The 22,332-nt window shown below is 51.1% G+C and overlaps 1 protein-coding gene across 3 annotated transcripts in view; it reads left to right on the top strand.

The window, feature by feature from the left end:
* The window catches only part of ACVR1 (activin A receptor type 1), a 45,820-nt gene extending 29,693 nt beyond the window's left edge, over positions 1-16,127 (top strand). For all 3 annotated transcript variants that reach the window (XM_033065066.1, XM_033065067.1, XM_033065065.1), the window contains exons 4-10: positions 48-265; positions 2,571-2,670; positions 3,375-3,521; positions 5,493-5,768; positions 9,785-9,982; positions 13,817-13,947; positions 14,859-16,127. In XM_033065066.1, the coding sequence (XP_032920957.1) occupies positions 48-265; positions 2,571-2,670; positions 3,375-3,521; positions 5,493-5,768; positions 9,785-9,982; positions 13,817-13,947; positions 14,859-14,993 (1,205 nt within the window). In that variant the 3' untranslated portion in view covers positions 14,994-16,127. The remainder of the gene's footprint in view (positions 1-47; positions 266-2,570; positions 2,671-3,374; positions 3,522-5,492; positions 5,769-9,784; positions 9,983-13,816; positions 13,948-14,858) is intronic.
* The last annotated feature ends 6,205 nt before the right edge of the window (positions 16,128-22,332 follow it).

The raw sequence follows: 22,332 nt of genomic DNA, 5'->3' as shown, positions 1-22,332 counted from the left end.
TTTTCTCTCTGTTTTCACACTTTTCCCCTTCTCCCCTCTGTCCCAAGGGCACACCTTTCAAGGAGAGGCTGCAGGGTACAGCATGGAAACACTAATCATCGTCATCCTGGCTCCTGTGGTGGTGCTGATCGTTTTTTCTGCAGTAGCAGTGCTGATCATTCGCAGGATACAGAAGAACCACATGGAGAGGCTCAATTCCAGGGATGCAGAGTATGGCACAATCGAGGGCCTGATAGCCTCCAACGTGGGGGACAGCACGCTAGCAGTAAGTGACCTCCCTGTGTGCTGTGAGCTCTCACTGCCTGACCCCCTCTCTTCCTTCCCCTGCCCACAGCACTGAGAGCCCTTACTGCCAGGGGATGCCACTGGCCTCAGGATTGAGTGGTGCTGTTCCTGTGCTCCCAGAGCTGTAGAATTAATGAATTTTCACCAAAAGATGGGTTTGGCAAGTGTAGGTCCGTTGATCTGGAGAATTGCTCTAAACTGTTTGTGTTCCTGGAAACAATGCCAGCACATCAAAACAGAGAGTGCCTGGCTGTTTGGGGCCTGAAGTAATGGAGGAGGTGAAGAACTGTGCTGCATGTTTGGTGTGCAGCAGCTGAAGGGTTGGAGGAGATGTGATGCAAGGGTGAGGAAGAAAACATGGAGAATTTTGATGTTTAAAATCTCCAGATGTGACTGCTGTGGTCTCGGTAGCAGGGCTCTGGGATGACAGATATCAGTGACATTTTGTTGATGGAAGAGCAGTGGGAGTTGTAAGAAACGTGCAGTGCTTACTCAGAGGTCAGTTTTCAGAGCACACCCTTGCTGATGGGGTCTCTGGAGAATACAACGAGCTGGGAATTGTTCCCTTTCTGCAGGGTGGCTGTCCCTTCCCCCTTCCCTGAGCCAGAGCACAAATGTCCCAGCAGCTGTCCCTCACTGCATCTGAGCAGAGCAAGAAAAGCTTCAGGCAGATGGAGTGTTTGCTTCTGAAGCAGTGTAGAGTTTTCTTCTTGCATTGCTGAGATAAAATGTGCCCAGCTTTAAGAGGTTTGGAAAACATTTTCTGTGTTGGTGCTGTCCCACCATAATGTGCTCTCACTGCGGGGTTGGAGAGTGGCCCATGTCTGTTAACATTTTCTTTTCCTTTTTTTGTGATGCCGCTGAGTCTCTTGAATCAGCCCACAAAGCTTGATTCCATGTTCCTGGTTTCAGACTGCCAGTGTTGATGTGTGCATGGTGATCTGCCCTTAAGCACTGAGCTTTTACCAGCTCTTCTGTCTTATCTGGGCAAGGTCATTTCAAGCCATTTGCAGACCTTTTGTAATTTGATGTTACTTGGAAATGGTGATAAACCCTGCGAAGAATAAATCAAAATTCTGTTTATAAGAGCTGTGAGGGCGGGTCTGGTGGAGCTGTCAGACCCTGCTGCTCTGCCTCCCAGATGCACAAGATGTAATTGGTAGTTCCTGTGCCTCAAATTTCATTTAAACAGCAAGTCTTCTCGATTCCAGGTTTTTCTTCTCCGTTGTGTTTTAAGTCACTGATTTTGTCACACATTAAATAAGTTTACATTTAGGATTAGTCTCCACAGTGTAGCAAGTGCTTAAAGCCCTAAGCTGCTTAGTGGGCATGGAAGGAGCTCTGGCCTCTTCAAATCTTGTTTTTACAGTTGCTGTAGATAAGTTTGGGGGTGGCTTTTTGTTTTTGTTGCTTTTGTTTTGCCTCTGATTCAAGCATGAAGGAAAATACGAACCCTCAGTTTGTGTTAAAAGGTAAGGTGGTCTCTGTCAGTCCTGGGTTATCTTTTTCTTGAGCACTCATTAAGAGATTTTTAGAAGAAATGGGATCTCATGGATATCTGGCTCAAGCACAGCAATGCAGTTTTCTGGAAATAATAGAAAGTTGATTACACTTAGGCTTTTTTTATCCTATTGTCCTTTGTAAAGAAAGAGTCCAGCAATAGTTGTTAATGCTTTGAACTAATACAAAACTCCTTGCTGTAAAAGTAACTGGGCATTAGCATTTTACAAGGCTAATGGGATTTTAACATTCAGTCAGGATCTCAGTGATGTTTATTATTATAAGCTTACAGTTCAAAGTCTGCTTTCTATGCACTAAAAATACCAAAAACTGATAAAGCTTGTAAGAAAGATTTGTTACAGAAGCTTTTCTGGAGTATCAATGGCAAATCTTGTGTAGGTGATGCTGGTAAATCCCCTCACTTTGTTTATTTGAAAACTGGTTTTGGTTTTAAATACCTGCACCAAGCTTGAACAGGTATCAGAAACAGAAGTGAGAGGACATAGATAAGTAGAAGAAGAGTGAAGTGGTGAAAAAGGCTGGAATCTCCTTGATTCATGAATCTCAGAGCATGGCTGGTAGGCCAGGAGTGGGCTTCCAGTGCACAGACATCTGTTGTTATATATTTATTACACTTACTAAGCAAATAATGAATTTATTAAACAAATGCTCTGTGACCCTGAGTGACCAAATCACATCCCCTGAGCTTTAACCTAGCCTGTGCCTGAACAGTGAAAAATGGGGTTTCTCATGGCTCTTAAACTTCTGCTTTTCCTTCTGACCAGGATTTGTTGGACCATTCCTGCACGTCTGGAAGTGGCTCTGGACTTCCTTTCTTGGTGCAGAGAACGGTGGCTCGCCAGATCACACTTGTGGAGTGTGTAGGTCAGTGTCTCCTGGGTGCTTAGCTTTTTGTAGGGCTTCAGTGTTAATTTTAAGGATTCATTAAATTTTTCATCAGCATATTTGTATCATTAATTGAGTAGTCTCAAATTTGAGTTTAGGAGGCATTTGGGTCAAAGATACCTGGAGGCACTGGCACTGAGCCAGGAGAGTGTGCAGGCACCCAAGAGTGAGGGAGCTGCTGGGGTGAAAAGCTTGGCCTGATCTCCACAGGCTTGGTTTTGGTGGGGTTGGTGGTTTCTTTAATCCTTTTTTTTGTTCGTGGGTGGGTTTGGGTTTTTGCCTTCTTTAAATCATCATTTTGTGTTTCTGCCAGGGCTGATGGAATGGGAATGTAAAGGCTGTATCCCCAGCATTACATTTCCTTCCTGTCCTCCTCACTGCAGAATCACAGCTTTGTGTTGTGCACACTGACCAGAGTCACTTCAGCTGCAGCAGCACTTCCATTGCTGTGGTTGAGTGGTGACCCCTCCCAGTCCAGAGCCTCTGAGCTGCCCTGGTGTGCAGGGAGGAGAGAGCCACACTCAGGGCTGGCAGGAAAAGTGAGGGAAGGGGAGCAGTGTGGCTGCAGTGCTGAGAAGGGCAGGCAGGGGTGGTGAGCTGGTTGATGTTTGGTTCATGGCAGTGCAGTTGTGCCTGCTGAAGGCTCTTTGTCACTGACAGCTTCTGCTGTGTTTTCCCACCAGGAAAGGGCCGGTACGGAGAAGTTTGGAGGGGTCAGTGGCAAGGAGAAAATGTTGCTGTGAAGATCTTCTCTTCTAGGGATGAGAAGTCCTGGTTCAGGGAAACTGAGCTGTACAACACTGTGCTGCTGAGGCACGAGAATATCTTGGGTAAGTGGGACAAGCACACTGTGTGTCCTGGGGTGTCTGGGGTAGAGGTGAGTGACCTGGACAGGTCACCTGTGCAGCACTGCACGCTCACCTGGAGCTCACAGTCTGGGTTCCTGTGTTGTGATCAATAGCTGAGGAGAAATTTTTCAGGGAGAGACTTCCATCAGGGGCTGAGTCTCCAATGGGGACTGTGTCAGAGGAGCTGTGGCTCGGTGCTCTGCAGCATTCCAGCAGGAAGCTGTTAATTAACCAGGTAATCAGGTGCTGGCAGCTGAGCACACAGAGGCAGTGCAGGTGCCACAGACCCCTGGAAGGGACTGGCTCTTGCAGCTCTGAGTCCTGCACAGGCTGTCAGGGGAGCTCTGGTGGGTCTGTGATGGCTTCTAATCCCTGCAGAAATGGAGGGAGAAAAGGTGGGGAGGTGTTTATAATGAGATTTAGGGATTTGAATACTTTTCTTCATGGCTAAGTAAAGTGCAGTATGAATCCAGTGTTCTGTTAACTGTTCTTCTCAGGGTGAGAGTAAGCTCTTTGGTGTTTAAACTTCAGCTGTAGCTGCATGATGTATCTCTTCCCATGTAAATAGGAAAGTAAATGAACCTTGTGCATCACTCAGACCTCATGTGCTTGGTTCTGGGAACTGGGAAAGTAGCTTTGTTGTATTGGGCTGTGTCTGAGGTTTAAGCAGCCCTTTGATTCCTAATAGATGTGCCCTTCTGGGCCACCTCTGCAAATAAAATCAGCAGCACATTTCCTGAGTGTTGACACTGCCTCACCCAGAATCTGCCTTCAATCAGTTTTCCTTCAGCCCCTTATTCTTGCTTCCTGTCAGAGAATGTTCCCTGGCTCTCTAGCTCACCCTGCTAGACATTTGTGTGTTTCCTGAAGCAGTTCCTTTCTTACTCCAAAAATAATTTACTGGGCTCCTGAAATGTGAATTATTGAACTTCCCTTCCCAAGAGAGCAAGTGACTTAGCTGAAATTACATTGCATATTTCCCTTGGTGCTCTGCCTGTCTTTAGTCTTTCTTGATAACTGTCAAATTTGTTTGCTATTTTAGAGGCTTTTTAGATGCAATATTAAACAATATCACAGATTACAGAAATGTCACATTGTGCACAAGTCTGACTTGGAGAGAAAGCAGGGAGTGTTCTTTCTTTCTGACAAATGTTTGTGAGCTTTTCATAAACATGATTTGTTCCTTTGACTTGGGAATAAAACTTTAGTTGTTCCTGGCTTAAGCTGTGGAGGTCACTGTGGGTATAAGCAGAGGTGACAGGGAGGGAGCTTCCCCTGGATTTGGGGTTCAGTTTTAAGACATGACATTTTTGAAGGTGGTTCTTGAGGTTCATGAGTTTTGAACAGAAAATTTTCTTCATGGAAGGTCATTGTGGTGGGGCTACACATTTAACCCTTTTCTCTGCAGCCTGCACTGGTTGCCTGTGGGTGCTAAAAATGGAAATGGTTGTTCCTGGCTTGATGTTTGAGGTGTTTCTGCTTTTTCCCTCTCAAGTGGGCAGCAGCAAATGTGCTACAGACTGGGGTCTTTCTGTTTGACTGGGAACTTCCCCGCCCCCAAGTCCTTCAAAAATAAGGAAAAATAAAAATACTTGTAGAGTGTGTGGTCCTAACAAGTAGATTTTTGGTGTGACTGACAAATACATAAATGGGTTGTGAATAGATGTGAGTTAGAGTTCCAGCATTTGTTGGCTTTGTTTTCATCCCAGTTCAGCTGCAGTGCAGTTGTGATTAAACAAGTTGTGCATTGCAGGAGGGGCCAGCAGCACTGATTCACCTCAGTGCAGACTATTCAGAGCTGGAAGGGCCCAGGGGGACCCTGGAGCCCAGCTCCTGTATGGGGTCAGACCCACACCCTGGCGCTGTCAGCACCCTGCTCTGAGCTGCTCCTTGGGGCAGCCCTGGAGGAGCTCTCGGTTCATTTCGTGTTCCTCCTCCCTCCTCTCCCTGCAGGTTTCATTGCCTCGGATATGACTTCCAGGAACTCGAGCACGCAGCTGTGGCTGATCACCCACTACCACGAGATGGGCTCTCTGTACGACTACCTGCAGCTGACCACGCTGGACACGGTGAGCTGCCTGCGCATCGTGCTGTCCATCGCCAGCGGGCTGGCGCACCTGCACATCGAGATCTTCGGCACGCAGGGCAAGCCCGCCATCTCCCACCGCGACCTCAAGAGCAAGAACATCCTGGTCAAGAAGAACGGGCAGTGCTGCATCGCCGACCTGGGTGAGAGCGGCTGGCACGGGGCGGCTCTGGGGCTGTGCTGCAGCCTGGGGTGGTGTGACCTGCGGGGCAGTGTGACCTGCGGGGTGGTGTGACCTGAGGGGCAGTGTGACCTGCGCGGTGGTATGACCTGTGAGCCCAGAGTGACCCTTGTGGTGGTGTGACCCTATGAACAGTGTGTCCATGAGCCCAGAGTGACTCTTGGGGTGGTGGTGTGTCTGTGAGTCCAGAGTGACCTGTGAGCCCAGAGTGACCCGTGGGGTGATGTGACCCTGTGAGCAGTGTGTCCATGAGCTCAGAGTGACCCTTGGGGCGGTCGTGTGTCTGTGAGTCCAGAGTGACCCTTGGGGTGATGTGACCCTATGAGCAGTGTGTCCATGAGCTCAGAGTGACCCTTGGGGTGGTGTGTCTGTGAGCCCAGAGTGACCCTTGGGGTGATGTGACCCTGTGAGCAGTGTGTCCATGAGTCCAGAGTGACCCTTGGGGCAGTGTGTCTGTGACCCTGCAATAACCCTTGGGGCAGTGTGTCCGTGACCCCACGCTGACCCTTGGGGCAGTGTGTCCGTGACCACGCGATGACCCTTGGGGTGGTGTGTCCGTGACCCCACGCTGACCCTTGGGGCAGTGTGTCCGTGACCACGCGATGACCCTTGGGGTGGTGTGTCCGTGACTCTGCATTGACCGTTGGGGCAGTATGCCCATGACCCCTTGCTGACCCTTGGGGCAGTGTGTCCGTGACCCCGCGCTGACCCTTGGGCAGTGTGTCCGTGACCCCGCGCTGACCCCTTGCTGACCCCTCGCTGCCCATCCCGTGCCGCTGTTCCCCGCAGTTGCCGCCAGGTGGCGCCTGCAGCCCGGCCGCGCCTTGGGCTTTGCGCGGTTCCGGTGTCAGATCCGGACCCGGGAGCTGCAGGTGAGAGCTCATTCCAGAAATGAGGATCCTGGAGCTGCAGGTTAGAGCTCATTGCTGAAATGAGGATCCTGGAGATGCAGGTGAGAGCTCATTGCTGAAATGAGGATCCTGGAGATGCAGGTGAGAGCTCATTGCTGAAATGAGGATCCTGGAGATGCAGGTGAGAGCTCATTGCTGAAATGAGGATCCTGGAGATGCAGGTTAGAGCTCATTGCTGAAATGAGGATCCTGGAGCTGCAGGTGAGAGCTCATTGCTGAAATGAGGATCCTGGAGATGCAGGTGAGGGCTCATTGCTGAAATGAGGATCCTGGAGCTGCAGGTTAGAGCTCATTGCTGAAATGAGGATCCTGGAGATGCAGGTGAGAGCTCATTGCTGAAATGAGGATCCCAGAGCAGCAGGGTTTGAGCTCATTGCTGAAATGCTGTGTGGTCCCCAGGACAGTGAGAGCCGGTGCTCGCTGTGGCACTGCTGTGGCTCTGTCCTTGGGTCATGCAGGCGTTCCATGGCCCAGCAGTCGATCCTGGGACAGCTGGTTTGGGATGAGCAGCCACAGCCCTGGGGTTTGTTCACACCCTGGTGGGATGTCTGACAGGAGTTTATTTTTCTTTTCTCTGAAGATGAGGGAGAACATGTTGGTAAAACAGGATTGGGACACCATTGCTTAGGCAAAAAGTGTATTGAGAGATGGGAATTTTTAAAATAGTAATTCTACTGCATAGTTTCTATCACTTGTGCCTGAGGGACTTGGATACAGACAGGGAAAACATGAAAACCACATACTTGGGCCTCTGGAAATTTCCTGTGGGAGCAGTAACAAATGGAGCAGTAAGTTGAAAATACACAGCGTCAGAGGCTGGATTTTAAATAGATTTGTAGCACAGCACATCCTGGCATTGATTGACATGGCACTGGTACAGTGAAATCTGTTACACTATTTATCCAGAGACTTCAGATGTTTGAGGGATTCTTCTGAGAAAGCACAGCAGTAAACGCTTCCTGATCAGTTTTTATGGTAGTTAAATGCCTGTTCTTTAAAACAGGAACTCCTCAGACATGTACCTGTCACACTTTTCCTGTATTCCTCCTCTGTAAGGGACATTCACCAAAGAGTTTGTTGCTTCTGGCATGCATCCCTGCCCTTTCTTCTGTGAGGCTCAGTCTTGTTCCACCCTCTGCTGTGCTCCTCTCAGGATGTGGAGCTGGAGCTGCAGCCCCAGCAGTGCCTGCTCAGAGGGGCAGGAGCTGTGTGACAGTGCAGGGATGGTGTCATTCCTGCTGGGGACAAGTTCTGGCAGCTGGGGACAAGTTCTGCCTTTGTCCCTGCAGAGCTGGGCAGCTCTGTGGGGCAGCACAGGGCTGGGGGCTGTGCTGAGCTGCTGGAAGGCTCTGCTCTAACCAGTGCATCCCCCTGGAAGAGCTGGGTCTGCTCGGTGCCCTCGGTGCTCTGAGAGCCCCTGGGGACAGCAGGGCCCTGGGGGCTCCAGCAGCTCGGGGCAGCCAGGTCACAGCACCCTGACCCCTGCCCTGGGCTCTGCAGGTGCTCACTTGCCTCCCACAGCACTAAACCTTGACCTGTCAGCGATGAAGTTTTACAATTTTTATCTAAAAAGAGTAGATAATAAGATTTAAAAAGTAGATAAGTAGTTTGATTTTAAAAAAAGGTTTTTATCAAAGTGCTCTCTGAGGTCTTGATGTTTTCAGGGTTGGCCAGGAAATGTGGTTTCTGTTTGCTGTTGCAAGTTTTTTTTCCAAGAAAAATTATAACCATAGATACTGTAGAATATAATCTAATCTGAGTTTAAAATAGTCCATAAAAGTGTATGTGTGTGTGTCAGTATTTGACAAATGCTGGATCTGGGAGCAGAGAGCTCACGAGTCTGGGTCAGGAGATGGGACACGAGGTGTCCCTGAGAAGGGGGGACAAACACTGGCAGTGTGATAGACCAAGGGGAGGTGGTTTGAAAGGGAAAGAGGGTTGATTCACGTTAAATACAAGAAGTGTTTTACAGGGAGGGTGGGCAGCCCCTGGACCCCTTGCCCAGGGTTGGACACTGGGGCTGGGACACCCTGGGACAGTGGGAGGTGTCCCTGCCATGGCTGGGGTGAAATGGGATGAACTTTAAGATCCCTTCCAGCCCAGAGTATTCTGTGATCTTTCTAGAGGTGCCATAAGCATATTCTTATCAGGTTGAAAGGTCTTGAAGTGCATTTGAATGGTAGCAAAGTGTTTTCCAAATTCTTGTTACTTTAAAGAACAGACTGTTCTTTGGAAAGAGAAGCAAATAAATGATCTGGTGATAGGTTAGTTTTTGTGGGACTGAGGTAAAAAGCCTTTTAAGGTTCACCTAAAATAAACTCCAGTTAAGTGTAAATAGTAGATGTCATTCTTAGAAGATTGCTGAGGAAATTAGGGAGCGTTTGTGTCGCCCTCTCTGTGGCCTGGCTCTGCCATGCAGCCGCTGCTGCTCAATTTGCAGGGCTCGCTGTTTACCGCGGCCAAATGAGAGCTCTGTGCATTTCCAAATTTACACTCATTTGGTCCCTCACATAATGTTCTCTGCTTAAATGTTTAGTAATTAGTAGAGACCAGGTAGAGTGGTTTTGTCTGACTCATTTTAGATCTGCTTGAGGATGTTTATTTTTCAAGCTGCTGCAAATACGGTGTTTTTTGTTTTCCAGCTTTATTTTTTTTAACTGGCGTGTATCCTCCATGCAGTGTTTTTCTTTTCCCTTCCCCACAGTTCGGGTGTATCCACCTACCCAAAAGGTCTATAAATAAATTTGAATGCCGTGTAAAATTGTTTTCTTCCAAGCAGCAGCTGTTTGGCCTCTGTGTATCCGTGCCCAGAGTGCTGGGGACATCCAGTGGCTGCAAAACACTTCATGGCAGTGTTTTGCAAGAGTGCAATAAAATGCTTGATGCTAATCCCCTGGGAGATAAGGGGCCTGTCTGCAGGCTCGGGGCTGTTTTGCTGAGGTTGGAGCTGGCCCCGTTGGTCTTTGCCCAGCTGGTTCCTTGGCTCCTTCTCCTCCAGCAGGGTCACGGCTCCTGGGGCCTCCTGCAGCCCGAGGGGACCTAACTTGGCTTGTGTTTGTGTCCCCAGGCCTTGCCGTGATGCATTCCCAAAGCACGAACCAGCTGGACGTGGGGAACAACCCGCGGGTGGGCACCAAGCGCTACATGGCGCCCGAGGTGCTGGACGAGAGCATCCAGGCCGACTGCTTCGACTCCTACAAGCGCGTGGACATCTGGGCCTTCGGGCTGGTGCTCTGGGAGGTGGCCAGGCGCATGGTCAGCAACGGTGAGTGCTGCTCCCTGCCTCTGCAGACCCACAGCACAGCCCCTGCCCCAGGGGGATGGACCTGGCCAGCCCCCGCTGGGTTTGGCTCCTGAAACGCTGGGGAAGCTGTGCCTGTGCTGGCTGCAGTGGCTGAGCCCTGCTGGCATTTCTGCTAAAGCAGAGAAGAGTCCCCTCCTCATTCTAAGTCCTGGTGGGAACTAATTCATACCAAATAGCTAAGTTAACATTTTATCTTCTTTCCTTCTTCCTTGTGTCATTAAACCATAGTGAATATTTGTAGGTGTCTGTTTCTCATGACAAACCCTGAAGGACAGGAAGAAAGTGCATAGAAAACACATAGGAAGTGCAGGAGGTATCAGAGTTCAGGACTGCCTTTGCTCTCCCAAGCTGGAATGTAGCTCTGGGCTGTGCACAGGTCCAGGTCTGGTACTGGACACAGGTACTGCTGCAGCAGCTGCAGCCCACAGAGGCTTTTCCTGGGCTGCTCGTGAGCCAGCAGGGGAGGATGGTGCTGACAGGTTGGTGGGGGCTCGTGGGGCTGCAGACCTACTGCTTACAGGTGTGTGCTGGGAATTTGGTTCAGACTGAGCTCAGTGCCACCGTGGAAACACCTGGGGTGCACAGATCTGTCTGTGCACTGCTCCTGTCAGGAGAAGTTTCAGGGGCTGGGGATGGTGGTTGCACAGAGCCAGCTGCTCTGCACTGCTGACTGTTGCTGTAAGCAATTCCATGCTCTTGCACTTTTTGGGGTGGAGTAAACAGCTTCCCTCACCTGTGTGCATTGAGCTGTGTGGGAATCCTGGCTGGTCAGGGGGTCACTCTGATAACCCTGTTTGCTTGGCAGTGAGACTTTGGCATTGGGAGTGAGCCTGCAGGAGCAGGGCTGGGGTGGTGTCTTGGGGGACCAGAGGCACCCAGCAGCTCATGGACTGCCTTCCAGGCTCGGCCTCATTCAGTGCTTCAGCTCACAGACACCTTGAAGTTGTTCTAATGTGATTAATGAGTCTGGTAGTTCTTAATTTTTGTTGATTTATTCTAATTTAATTTAATTTTTTAATCTTAGCCATTGAGCCTTCAGGTGACACAGTGGTTCTTGTATTTTCTTGTTTAGTGTGGGGAGCAAGATGTGGTAGGAAACTCCTCTGGCACAAACAAGTGCCTGTGTGTTGTCTGTGTGCTGCAGGAGCAGCCAGCATTTTCTCAGTACTCAGAATGTGATTTCAGTCCCCAAAGCCGTGTTTGCCTCTCTTCAAACAGAGCAGGGCAGGTTCCCTGGAGAGTGTCCCCTGCCCTTGGAATGTGCTGCCTTGGTTTGGCACCTGCCTGGTGCCTGGCACTCACAGCTCAGCTCCTTGGGGGTTACCATGGTTGTTCCAGAGCTGTGCTCTTGTTCAGCAGTGACAGTAACACCAGAAGCTCAGAGGTGGTTCCTGCCCAGAGGAACCTGGCTGGAGCTGCTGCCTTGTGTCAGGTTGAGCAGTGAGATTTGTGCATGCACTGGACAAGCTGGACTTTAGGTCAGCTGAGGGCTGTGGGCATGCTGCCAGGGTGGAGCCCCTCTGGAGCCAGGCTGGGAGAGCTGGGGGTGCTCACCTGGAGAAGGGAAGGATCCAGGGAGAGCTCAGAGCCCCTGGCAGGGCCTGCAGGGGCTCCAGGAGAGCTGGAGAGGGACTGGGGACAAGGATGGAGGGACAGACACAGGGAATGGTTCCCAGTGCCAGAGGGCAGGGATGGATGTTGGGATATTGGGAAGTTGTTCTCGGTGGGGAGGGAGGTGAAGCCCTGGCAGAGGGTACCCAGTCAGCTGTGACTGCCCCTGGATCCCTGGCAGTGCCCAAGGACAGGGCTTGGAGCAGCTGGGACAGTGGGAGCTGTCCCTGCCATGGCAGGGCTGGGAATGGAGGGGGTTTGAGGTCTCATCCAACCCAAACCGTGCTGGGAGTCTATGAAGTACCAAGGAGTGAAGGTAAGAAGCCAGTGCAGTTCCTGTGAGTTGTAGCTGGTTGGAGAGCAGAAAGCCCCAACCCCAGCAGAGCAGTGCTGAAGTGCCAAAGTCAGCTCCAAGCTGTGCAGGCTGTGCTGAGGGTCCAGGGTGTCCTGGGCAGCGTGTCACGGGTCAGTGACGCTGTGGGACAGAGGTTGAGTGGCTCCCTGGCACCGCTGAGGCTCCCAGGAGGCTGGACAGCAGCTCAGAGCACTGCACAGGCACACTGGAGTAAAGGCCAGACCCTTTCCTTTGTCTGCAGGACTCTGTGTCTTCTGCAGCAGCCCTGTGCCTGGGCTTGGCAAAGACCACGTGCAAACATGTTTGTGAGCAAGAGCCAGGCTCCCTGCAGTGATAAAGTTCATCTGCAATGTCCTCGTGGCCTGGCAGTGTGCTCAGAGCTGTGGCACAGCTGGGCTTGGCTCTGTGGCTGCTGTGAGCCCTGGCTTTACCTGCAGGCAGGGCACACAGGGGGTTGTGTTGTGAGGTCTCACAGTGCTCTGGGTGGGGCAGGAGAAGGGAGAAGAAGGAATTCAGGCCAGGTTTGGTAAATGCAGCTGGGAATGACTCTGGGCAGCAGGGTGGGTGATGCTGCTTTACACAGCACATGGCATCTGTCCTGTGTCCCTGTCAGAACAGCACCAGGCAAGCTGCAGGCTGCCTGCTGCTCCTGATGGGAACCTGCTTGGGTAGCCAGCTCTCCAAACTACCCTCCTCGTCTCCAAAGCACTTGGAATTTCCTGAAGGCTAATCATTGCAGACAGGGATTTACAGATTTTTCCAGAGTATGCACAGGAATATCTATGAGCCTTTGATCTTCATCTTCAGTAGAGCAGGAAAACTAAAATTCATCTGTTGCAGGAAAGAGAACCTCTTTTCAGCTTCAGGGTATGCAGAGCAGCAGAGATTCTCCTGGATTTCATGTCTGGCTGTGGAACAGCAGATTTCAGTCTGTTGGTCCCAGCAGTCAGCAGGGAGCAACATTTGATGTTCCTGCTGGACACAGAGGGCCTCATTAGCTCTGCCTTTTTCCACACTGCTGACCCAGATGCCTTTGAGCACCAGTTTGGAAATTGGCTTCCTGAGAAGGTTGGGCTCCCTGTAGATGGTTTGTGAGGAAGCAGAGAGCTGTCCTGGGGAGCAGGCAGAGGGGCTGCAGCCTGGCAGCACACACACACCCTGCTTTCAGTGCCAAACCCTGGGACATGGCCGGGCTGGACAGGGCTTGGAGCAGCCTGGGACACTGGAAGGGATGGGGATGGGATGGGGATGAGCCCCTGGGTGCCACAGGCTCTCAGGTGTTTGGATTTGTGATGGCATGTGGTGCAGTTACCCTGGGGATTTTACTGTTTCCATAACAAGGAATGAAATGCTTTGAAGCACCATCTTGAGGGTTTGTGGATGCTGACATGCTTGTTGGACTCTTTCAGGAATTATGAAAGCACCAAAGTGTGTGTTCAGCCTGTTAGAAACCCCAGTGCAGACCTTACATTTTTCCATTTGCTGGTGGAAATCCCAGTTTTTGGTAGGCAGGAAAGGGGCATGTGTTACAAAACTTGGCCTTTTGACAAGGGATTTACTTCTCATCCTTTCAGCTCCAGCATCTGCAAAGTGGGTATAGAATAGCTCACACTTTGTGGACTTGCAGTATGAGCCAATTAATTAACATTTTGAGTAGAAAAAGCTGTTCCTGGGGCAGTGAGTGCTTTAGAGGCTGCATGGCACTGTAGGGCTGGCTTCTAAAGGATTTTTGTGCCTCTTAGGTGGGTTATGTTAATTAACACAATCCCTGTGTCCCTGCAGAAATGCTGTTCACTCACACAGTCTGTAATGTCTGTTTGTCTTGCCAGGCATCGTGGAAGATTACAAACCACCCTTTTATGACTTGGTTCCCAACGACCCCAGCTTTGAAGACATGAGGAAGGTGGTCTGTGTGGATCAGCAGAGGCCCAACATTCCCAACAGATGGTTCTCAGACCCGGTCAGTGTGGTGCTGCTCTCTTGGACGCAGCCCTGGGGGCTGTTTCAGTTGTCACTTGCTGGGGGATCTCCATGGCCTGGTCAGCAGTGTCTGAGAGCATCCCTGCTGTGCAGAGCTTGGCATGTGCTGGCCTGAGCCCACTGACCACTGCCAGCTCTGGGCTGCTCACAGATGGCCCTTCCAGAACATGATCTAGCAAAACCTTGCAGCTGCTTTTCCTGTGGCTGTTCTCCCTGCCAGGGGAGGTGAAGGGGAGAGAGGCTGGTCCAGGCTTTCCATGGCTTGCAGGCACACACAGCAGAGTGCTGGGCTCTCCTGCCTGCAGGACAGGAGCTCTTGTTCTTGTGGAAAGACTGATGCTCCAGTTTATTTTACTTCATCAGTGTCAGTCTGGCCTCTCCAGGCTGCCCAGCTGTTCTGGCCTTGCCCCTGGAGCTGTGGAAGTCAGTCAGAAATCTGCAGGGCAGGGCAGAGGGCTGATCTCTGAGGTTTGGGTGTGGAGCTGTGCCCTGTGCTGGGAGCCCAGCCAGTTAAATCTTGCTGGGCATGATGAAATCACAGGCAGAACCTCTGCACCTGCTCTGCTTTCATGGGTCTGCAGGAACTGGTTTCATTGAAGATAAATTCTGTGTAGTGCTTGCTTAATTAGCAAAAACCCCAACACTCCATGGATTAGTTGTACTGGTTGGTCACTCCAGTCAGCCCATGGCCGGTTGTGCTCTTGGTTTAATCAGGTTACCAGAAATCAGGAGCTTCTCAAACCTGGAAACCCTGCATGTGATAAATAGTGGGAAACCGAGAGTGGGGTGTTGGTCAGGCAGTGAAAGCTCTGAGTGCCTGGCCCAGGCAGGGCTGCCCTGGCCCCTGTGTGTGCTGACCCTGACCCTGCTGTGTGGTTTGTTCCTGCCCAGACGCTGACGTCCCTCGCCAAGCTGATGAAGGAGTGCTGGTACCAGAACCCCTCGGCCAGACTGACAGCCCTGCGCATCAAAAAGACTTTGACCAAAATTGACAATTCCTTAGACAAACTGAAAGCTGACTGCTGACCTCTCCTCGTGGTGCTGTCCTGGCAGGAAGGCACTTGGCTGGCCCCGAGGGCTCTGGCCAGGCTCTGCCTGCCCTGGTCCCCAGGGGCTGCTGGAGCAGAGTTGGAGCAGCTGGGGGACCCCGGGCCGGGCAGGACTCACCTGGGCGAGCGCTGAGGACTCAGCTGGATGTGCTGTGGCTGAGCTAGTGGCCTGAAGGAAGACAGAGAAATCCTAAGACAAGATCAGGGCATTAAACAATGGCTTTGAACACCTTCTTTCTTTCGTTCGTTTTTTTTTTTTTTTTTTTTTTTTTTTTCCTTTTTTCCCCCTTTTTATTTTTTTTTTTTTAATATTTTAATTCTCCTAATCACTCCCAGGGTGAACACATGGAAGTGGTAAATTTTAATCAGCAATATTGCCTGTGCTTCTCTTCTTTATTGCACTAGGAATTCTTTGCATTCCTTACTTGCACTGTCACTGTTAATTTTAACGACATGACTTGCCAAAAATATGATTGGCTGTATCCTGCATTGATCTATGCCTGAGTAATAGGAAAAGAATTCGGTAAACTGAAAATGTAACTGTCAGACTTTAGCTGCATTTTACATGTGTACTGATGTTTACAATAATGCTGAACATTAGGAATTTCTTGTTTATCCAAAACTTGCAAATTATTTATTACTAGTGCACTTGCCAGTTTTTTAAACTGTAAAATAAGTGCATAAAGGTAAAGCTTATTTTTATGTGGCCTCTTTCATGATTTCTTACACAGACGTTTTTGTAACACGATATAACCTGAAACATAAATTGTTTTCTGTATTATCATATTACAACTCGATAGTCACATTTTAAGTGCTTCACATTTGTAGGTGTGTGGTCTGTACCATATTTTCAGTTGGAATATGGAACGTATCTTATAGCCATTTCCCACAGGACCTTGTGTCTGGCATCTTACTGATCTGGGAAAGGAGAGCGATGGAGGAGTTAACTAGAATATTAGGTCATGAATGCTGTGGGGAAAATGCATTTTATTTCTTCTAAGCTATATAATATGCATTTAAACTCTGCCAGAAAAATAACTATTTTGTTTTAATCTACTTTTTCTATTTAGTAGTTATTTGTATAAATTAAATAGAATGTTTTCAAGTCCAACGTCGCAGTGTTTTAGTTGTGTTCAGTGTCAGGTGCCCCTGGGGGACCCTGGGCTGTCCCTGCTCCTGTCCCCTGAGCTGCTGAGGCTCCAGGGAGGTGCTGGGCTCTCCCTGGGCACGGCCCTGGCTGTGTCCCTGTCCCCAGCCGTGGGCACCCAGGGTTCCCTCTGTCCCCTCCTCCTCCTGCAGGAGCCCAGCAGAGGCCGTGCCCTCATCCTTGGGAAGCAGCTCCTTCCCTCCCCGTTCTCTGGGCAGGCATCAGCCACTGCACACCTCCTGTCTGGGGTAAAAGCCTGCTGAGGTTCCCTCAGCACTCCCAGCCCCGCAGGTTCTGCTCTGCTGCCTGTCTGAGGTCTCCTCCTCAGCCCATGCTCCTCTCTCAGCTGTGCAGTGCCTCCTTCCCTGGGCTGGGAGGCTCAGGTGAGTCTGGAGCCTGGGCTGCCACCAGCTGCCTGCTCTCTAATTGTGTGGGATGAGAAAAACTAGGAAAAGTGGGATTCCATGAGTTTTTATTAGTTTGTGACAGGCATTCAAATGCCTGCATGTGTTTTGGTTTGCTCTTAGCTCTGTGTGAGCTGTGGGATGTTGGACAGGCTGGGGGGATGGAGGTGACACTGCAGAGGGACAGCAGAGGTGGCAGTGCAGTGTGCAGTGTGGGGTGGAGTGAATGGTCAGGGTTTGGTTGGGGTTTTCACCTCTGCAGTGTTTCCAGTGCAGAGCCTGGGGGAGAGGGACAATCTTGTTCTGGGGGTCAGTGACAGCTCTGCTGTGCTGGTGGAGGCTGTGTCCCTGCACACTGTCACAATGAGTACAGCACCTCACTGGGCATCAGGAAGGAGGTCCTGTTAAACACCTGCTCCAGCTCCTGGCACTGTGGCATCCTCTCAAGGTGCTGTGTTCTACAGCAGCACTGCTGCAGGCTGGGAGCTGCTCTGGTGCTCCACAGGGGTCCTGGGGATTGATTTGGGTTTTGCAGCCCCAGTGCTGGGTGCTGGCTGTCAGCCGTGCTGGGGATGCTGGGGATGCTGCAGGCTGGGAGCTACTCTGGTGCTCCACAGGGGTCCCTGGGGATTGGGATTTTGCAGCCCCAGTGCTGGGTGCTGGCTGTCAGCTGTGCTGGGGCTGCTGCAGGCTGGCAGCTGCTCTGGGTGCTCCACAGGGGTCCTGGGGATTGATTTGGGTTTTGCAGCCCCAGTGCTGGGTGCTGGCTGTCAGCCGTGCTGGGGCTGCTGCAGGAGTGGGGCTGCAGCAAGAACACCACGGTTCTCTCTCCACCTCCCTGCCAGGGAGTTGTGCAGAGCCACAAGTTCCCCCTGAGCCTCCTTTTGTCCAGGCTGAGCCCCTTTCCAGCTCCTCAGCCCCTCCTGGTGCTCCAGCCCCTTCCCAGCTCCATTCCCTTCTCTGGATACACGGGATAATGGACTAAAGGATAAAACCACTGCCCATAGGATACCAGTAATGCTCTCTGTCCTGTAAAGAAGATTATCCAGAGAAGCTGCTGGCAGGGTAACAGAGTCTGCCAGTGCAGAGCCTGGGCGCTGCTGGGGGAGCTGGGCAGGGTCAGGGTCACTGCTGCTCCCAGGGCTGCCTTCTGCACAGCAAACCATCCAGGGGTCGTTTTAAATTCCACTGGGACCCCCTGCTACTGAAGCACTTTCGATCCAGACAGCAGCTGAACTGTTTGAAGGTGTTAGCAAGTGTGTGTGCTGGAATTGGGTCGCTATTTGCCAAATGTGAATCAAGAAAGTGGAGAGGAAAGTAATCATTGGGAGTTATTTCTTAGCAAGTTCTCATCCCTTGGCTTTGGGGGAGTCTTTCAGTGCTGTCCTGATGTTCAATTCCTGCTGAGGGCAGTCAGGTCTGTGCTGCCCTGGGAATGGCTGGGCTCCTCTTGGGAGCTGGAGTGTGGTGGGAGCAGAGAAGGGAAAACTCAGAGACAGCCAGGGAAACGTTTTCTGTGTGATTTAACCTGCCCTGCACGTGTCTGGGCAGTCACAGGACATTTATTGCTGCCTTTCCCTGCGGTGTCAGGGCTTGGGCAGTGGGGGAGGCTCCAGGTGAAGGGACACCCCAGCCTCCCAGCCACTGTTCCAGCACGTTCCTGAATCGGTGCTCCTCAGTACCTGCCCAAAAATCTAATCTTCTAAAGAGATTTGGAATTGTTATATTTAATCTGCTGCAGGAAGGGCGTCGCAGCGGTGATTACTATGGCGATGGCACAGGCAGTTCCCTCTCTGGAGCTGAATTATTCATGTGTCTGGCGGGTTTGCAGCGTGCCAGCCAGGACAGAGCTGCTCAGAGCAGGCCCTGAGCGGAAAAACATCTCTGATGAGCAGCACTGCCTGTGGGGTTCTGCTGTCCCCAGCAGTTAGAGGGGGAAGACTGGATGGACCCAGAGGTGTGACAGGTTTTGAGGGGTACAGGAGGTGTAAACATTTATTGGAGTTTCTCTGTTCCCAGAGAGGCTGTGTCTGTGCCCCATCCTTGGAAGTATCCAAGGCCAGATTCAATGGGCTTGGAGCAGCCTGGGACAGTGGAAGATGTCCCTGCCATGGCAGGATTTTTCTTCTTCCCATGGGTATCGTGGAGAGATTTTTTTTTAATGGGTTTTTTTGGGTGTTTTTGGTGTATTTCATGGCATGGAAAAGGTCCCACATTCCTTCCTCCATCCCTGTTCTTCTTCTGTCCAAGCTCAGAGATAAACCATGTGTCAACTGTGAAAAACCATTCCAGAAGGAAATCATACCTAGCAAGGCCAGGGATTTTTTGGTTAAAGACATTGAAACTTACAGTCAGCTTGTTCTTTGGATCTTAAGAGATGATGACACCCTTACTGTGCTGCCAGCTGGAGTCAGGAACTTTGCATCGCCCCAATCTCCTCCCCCGTGCGACTCTGCAGCAGTTTTCTCCAATTTTCACCACCCAAAAATCCTTTTCCCAAGTTTCATAAATATTTCAGACTCACAGCATAGATCTCTTTTCATTCTTGAAATGTTCTGGAAAACCTGGAGCCTTAAAATGTGATCCCACTTCAGTGCCTGTGGTTCTGCAGTTTTGTTTCCTGCCCCAGGACAGAGCCAAGGGCAGAGCCAAGGGCAGCTGGTGCTGGCCCTGGCCTGGGGGAGCCGCTGGAGCTGGGGCAGAGCTGGCCCTGCCCAGGGTCCAGCAGGGTCGAGGCCGTGGCCAGAGGTCACTCGGTTGTGTCACAGCTCACCCTGAGCTCACTCACACCTGGGCACGTTCCCTCTGTCACCTCTCTTGTGACAAGGTTCTGTGGGAATCTGAAACATCTGACAGCCCCTCCTCACTGGGGGAAAGGACACTGACACCAGGGAATAAAAAAAGGAATTTGGCTGTTTCTAATTGTCTGCTGAAGGGACAGAACCTGGAATTGTGTCTCCTCTGCAAGCACTTGTAAAAACCATTTGCATGAGAAACGTGACACAATTCCACATTCTCTGTGTCTTTTGCTCTGTTTATGGGGATCTTGAATTCACATCAAACCTTTAGGAAAAGGGCTCTGGCCCTCTCCCTTATTCCAGCTTTGGCCATTCCAGCCATCACCAGAGGATGGTTCTGTTTCCCTCTTGCTGTTTCTGGCAAATCTCTCTCCCCTGGGGCCACTGGAAGCTTCCCCTGGGAAATGTGGTGGGTTGGGAGGAATGTCCCTGGATCCCTGGGAGTGTCCCAGGCTGGGCTGGGACAGTGGGAGGTGTCCCTGCCATGGCAGGGGTGGAACAGGATGGGCTTTGAGGTCCCTTCACACCCAAACCATTAATGAAATAACTTTTAAACTACACTGATGCTCCCTCTTTGGACACTTCTCATGCTGAAATAATCTGAGCAGTTCCATTACTGCCCTCCTCATGACAAGGCTCAGTGTGGTGTGTCCTGTTCAGTGGAGTTCTGGGCTAGTGTGTGTTCGAGTTCAGAACCACAGGAAGTAGCTCTGGGGAGAGGGACCGACTAAAGAATTATAAAACGTTTTTTGGAACAGTTTGGGAATTTTTCACCTCTTGTTCTAATTGCTGCAGTCAATAATATAATGCTTTTTCTGGAGTGTATCGTTCTGATCAGGGTTTTTGGATGTTTTAATGGCGTTTCTGGATGAGCAGAGTGGGACTGAGGGAGCGTGAGGCCCCTCTGTGGCCAGGCACTGATGTGGGCAAGGGAAGGGGGAGCTGCTGACCTGCTGCCCAGGCCGGGGGGTTTGTGGATTCCCTTTGGTTTTTCTTGCACAAAATTTCAGCAGATCTTGGTTTTGTCCTGATGAGGAGCAAAACAAATTACAAAACAAAATTCTTGGGTTTTGGCCAGCTCTGTAAGTGCTTCCAGCCCACAGAAGTTTCTCTGGAGTTACCTATTTCCAAAGGCTCTCAAGTGCCCAGGACAGGCTGTTTCTGTCCCCCATGAGCCAAGCCATGCAAGTGGCTGAGCTGAGGCTGCTGTGAGACAAATGTGCTCCCCAAAGTGTGGTGTTTTTTCCCTCCCATCCCTTGTCTTCTTGTTGTTTTGGTTTCTGCTGGTGTTGTGTCAAATGCCTGAGGAAGATGACTCAGAGGGTGAAGGCTCAGTGATGGTGGATAACCAGGACCCAAACCTGCAGGTCCCCGAGTAAATACATATTTTGTTTTCTAAAATCTTTGATTCTCCTTCTCTACAAGGGCAGGAGATTCTCTTTTCATCACTTCTGCAAAATGTGAGCCAACATGTTCCATACATTTTTTTTCTGAACTGAAGAAAACTAATTACATAATTCCTACTTTTATGTCTTCCTTTACATGGAAAAGCAGAATAATTCCATGCTGTGAACCAAAACAGAGTGTGAGTGAGTTACATTTACAATTTCTAGTAGCATTGAGCAAATAAAGTGAATTGTTTGTAAGCCTTGGGGAGGAGTGGAAGCAAACACGGGTCTGCCAGGAGCAGCGCTGGTCTGACAGCAGGGTGAGCAGTGCTGGGTGCTGCCGAGGATCCAATGTTCTCTCCTGCTGTTCCCAGAGCCAGCTGAGATCTCCAGGAAAGTAATATGTGGCTTAACAGGTACTTGGCAAGTAATGGATGGCTGAGCAGGTGCAGGGACACGGAGAGCCCTGGGCAGGGAGCAGCCACGCTCAGGCTCTCAGGGAGGAAACGGCAGCAATTCCTCCTCTGTTGTTCTACTGCTCTGACACCCAAACCTTCCTATAGTTTATTAGGTTTATTAGATCCTGGCAGGTGTTCTGTGCCCCCTCTGCAGCATTTCCCCAGCAGAGAGGTGTGCTGTCCTCTGCTGAGCTGCGTTTCAGTGCAAGAGAACATTAACCCAGAGGGATTGCTGGGAGAGGGTCATGCAGGACCTGACTGCACCGCTGCAATTCCTATCGCAATTAATTGGGGATGGGGTCACATGGGAATCCTGAGTGTCTTCCCGGGATCTGTTTGAATGAAAATTTAAAAATAATAAAGTACAAGAGCAGGTTTTTTTGGTGCTGTGTAACAGCCCCTTGATCCCAGACTACTTGGGTTTCATCTCTGCTGAGTCTGGACCATGGTGGAGGGAAATTTTCTTTCTTGCAAAAAGAATTTAGTCGGATGATTTTTGCTTGAATCAAAGAATCACAGAGTCCTGGAATGGTTTGGGTTGACAGGGACCTTGAAGCTCATGCAGTGCCACCCCCTGCCATGGACAGGGACACTGCCCACTGTCCCGGGTGCTCCAAGCCCTGTCCAGCCTGGCCTGGGGCACTGCCAGGGATGGAGAGCCACAGCTGCTCTGGGCAACCCGGGCCAGTGCTTTTCCTCCTAAATCTCTTTTAGTTCAAGCCCATCCACGATGTTGCAGAAACCCTGCAAACTGTTCCACACGCTGCTGTCCGTGGGTGATTCGGTGCAGCCCGATGGAGAAGTCCCGGAGCTGGTGCCAAAAGGCACCGACGGGGATTTGGCAAAACCTCCCGGGATGAAAAATCGTCCTTTTCGCGGGCAGGGTTTGCGCATCTCTGCAGGCAGAACCCCGAGGGCTCGGTGCGCCCCTCGCCGCTCCCTCCGCGCTGCCCGGGGGCAGAACCGGGACCGAACCCCCGGCCCCGAGCGGGGCAGAACCGGCCCCGAGCGGGGCAGAACCGAGCCCGAGCCCCCGGCCCCGAGCGGGGCAGAACCGAGCCCGAGCCCCCGGCCCGAGCGGGGGCAGCGCAGGGCGGGGGTCCGGGCGGGGCCGGGCCGGG

Source organism: Catharus ustulatus, chromosome 7 (assembly GCF_009819885.2).
Source record: "Catharus ustulatus isolate bCatUst1 chromosome 7, bCatUst1.pri.v2, whole genome shotgun sequence".
In the NCBI taxonomy this organism is placed as follows: domain Eukaryota; kingdom Metazoa; phylum Chordata; class Aves; order Passeriformes; family Turdidae; genus Catharus; species Catharus ustulatus.
Note: the sequence above shows the minus strand (reverse complement) of the source record. Positions and strands in the feature narration are given on the sequence as shown.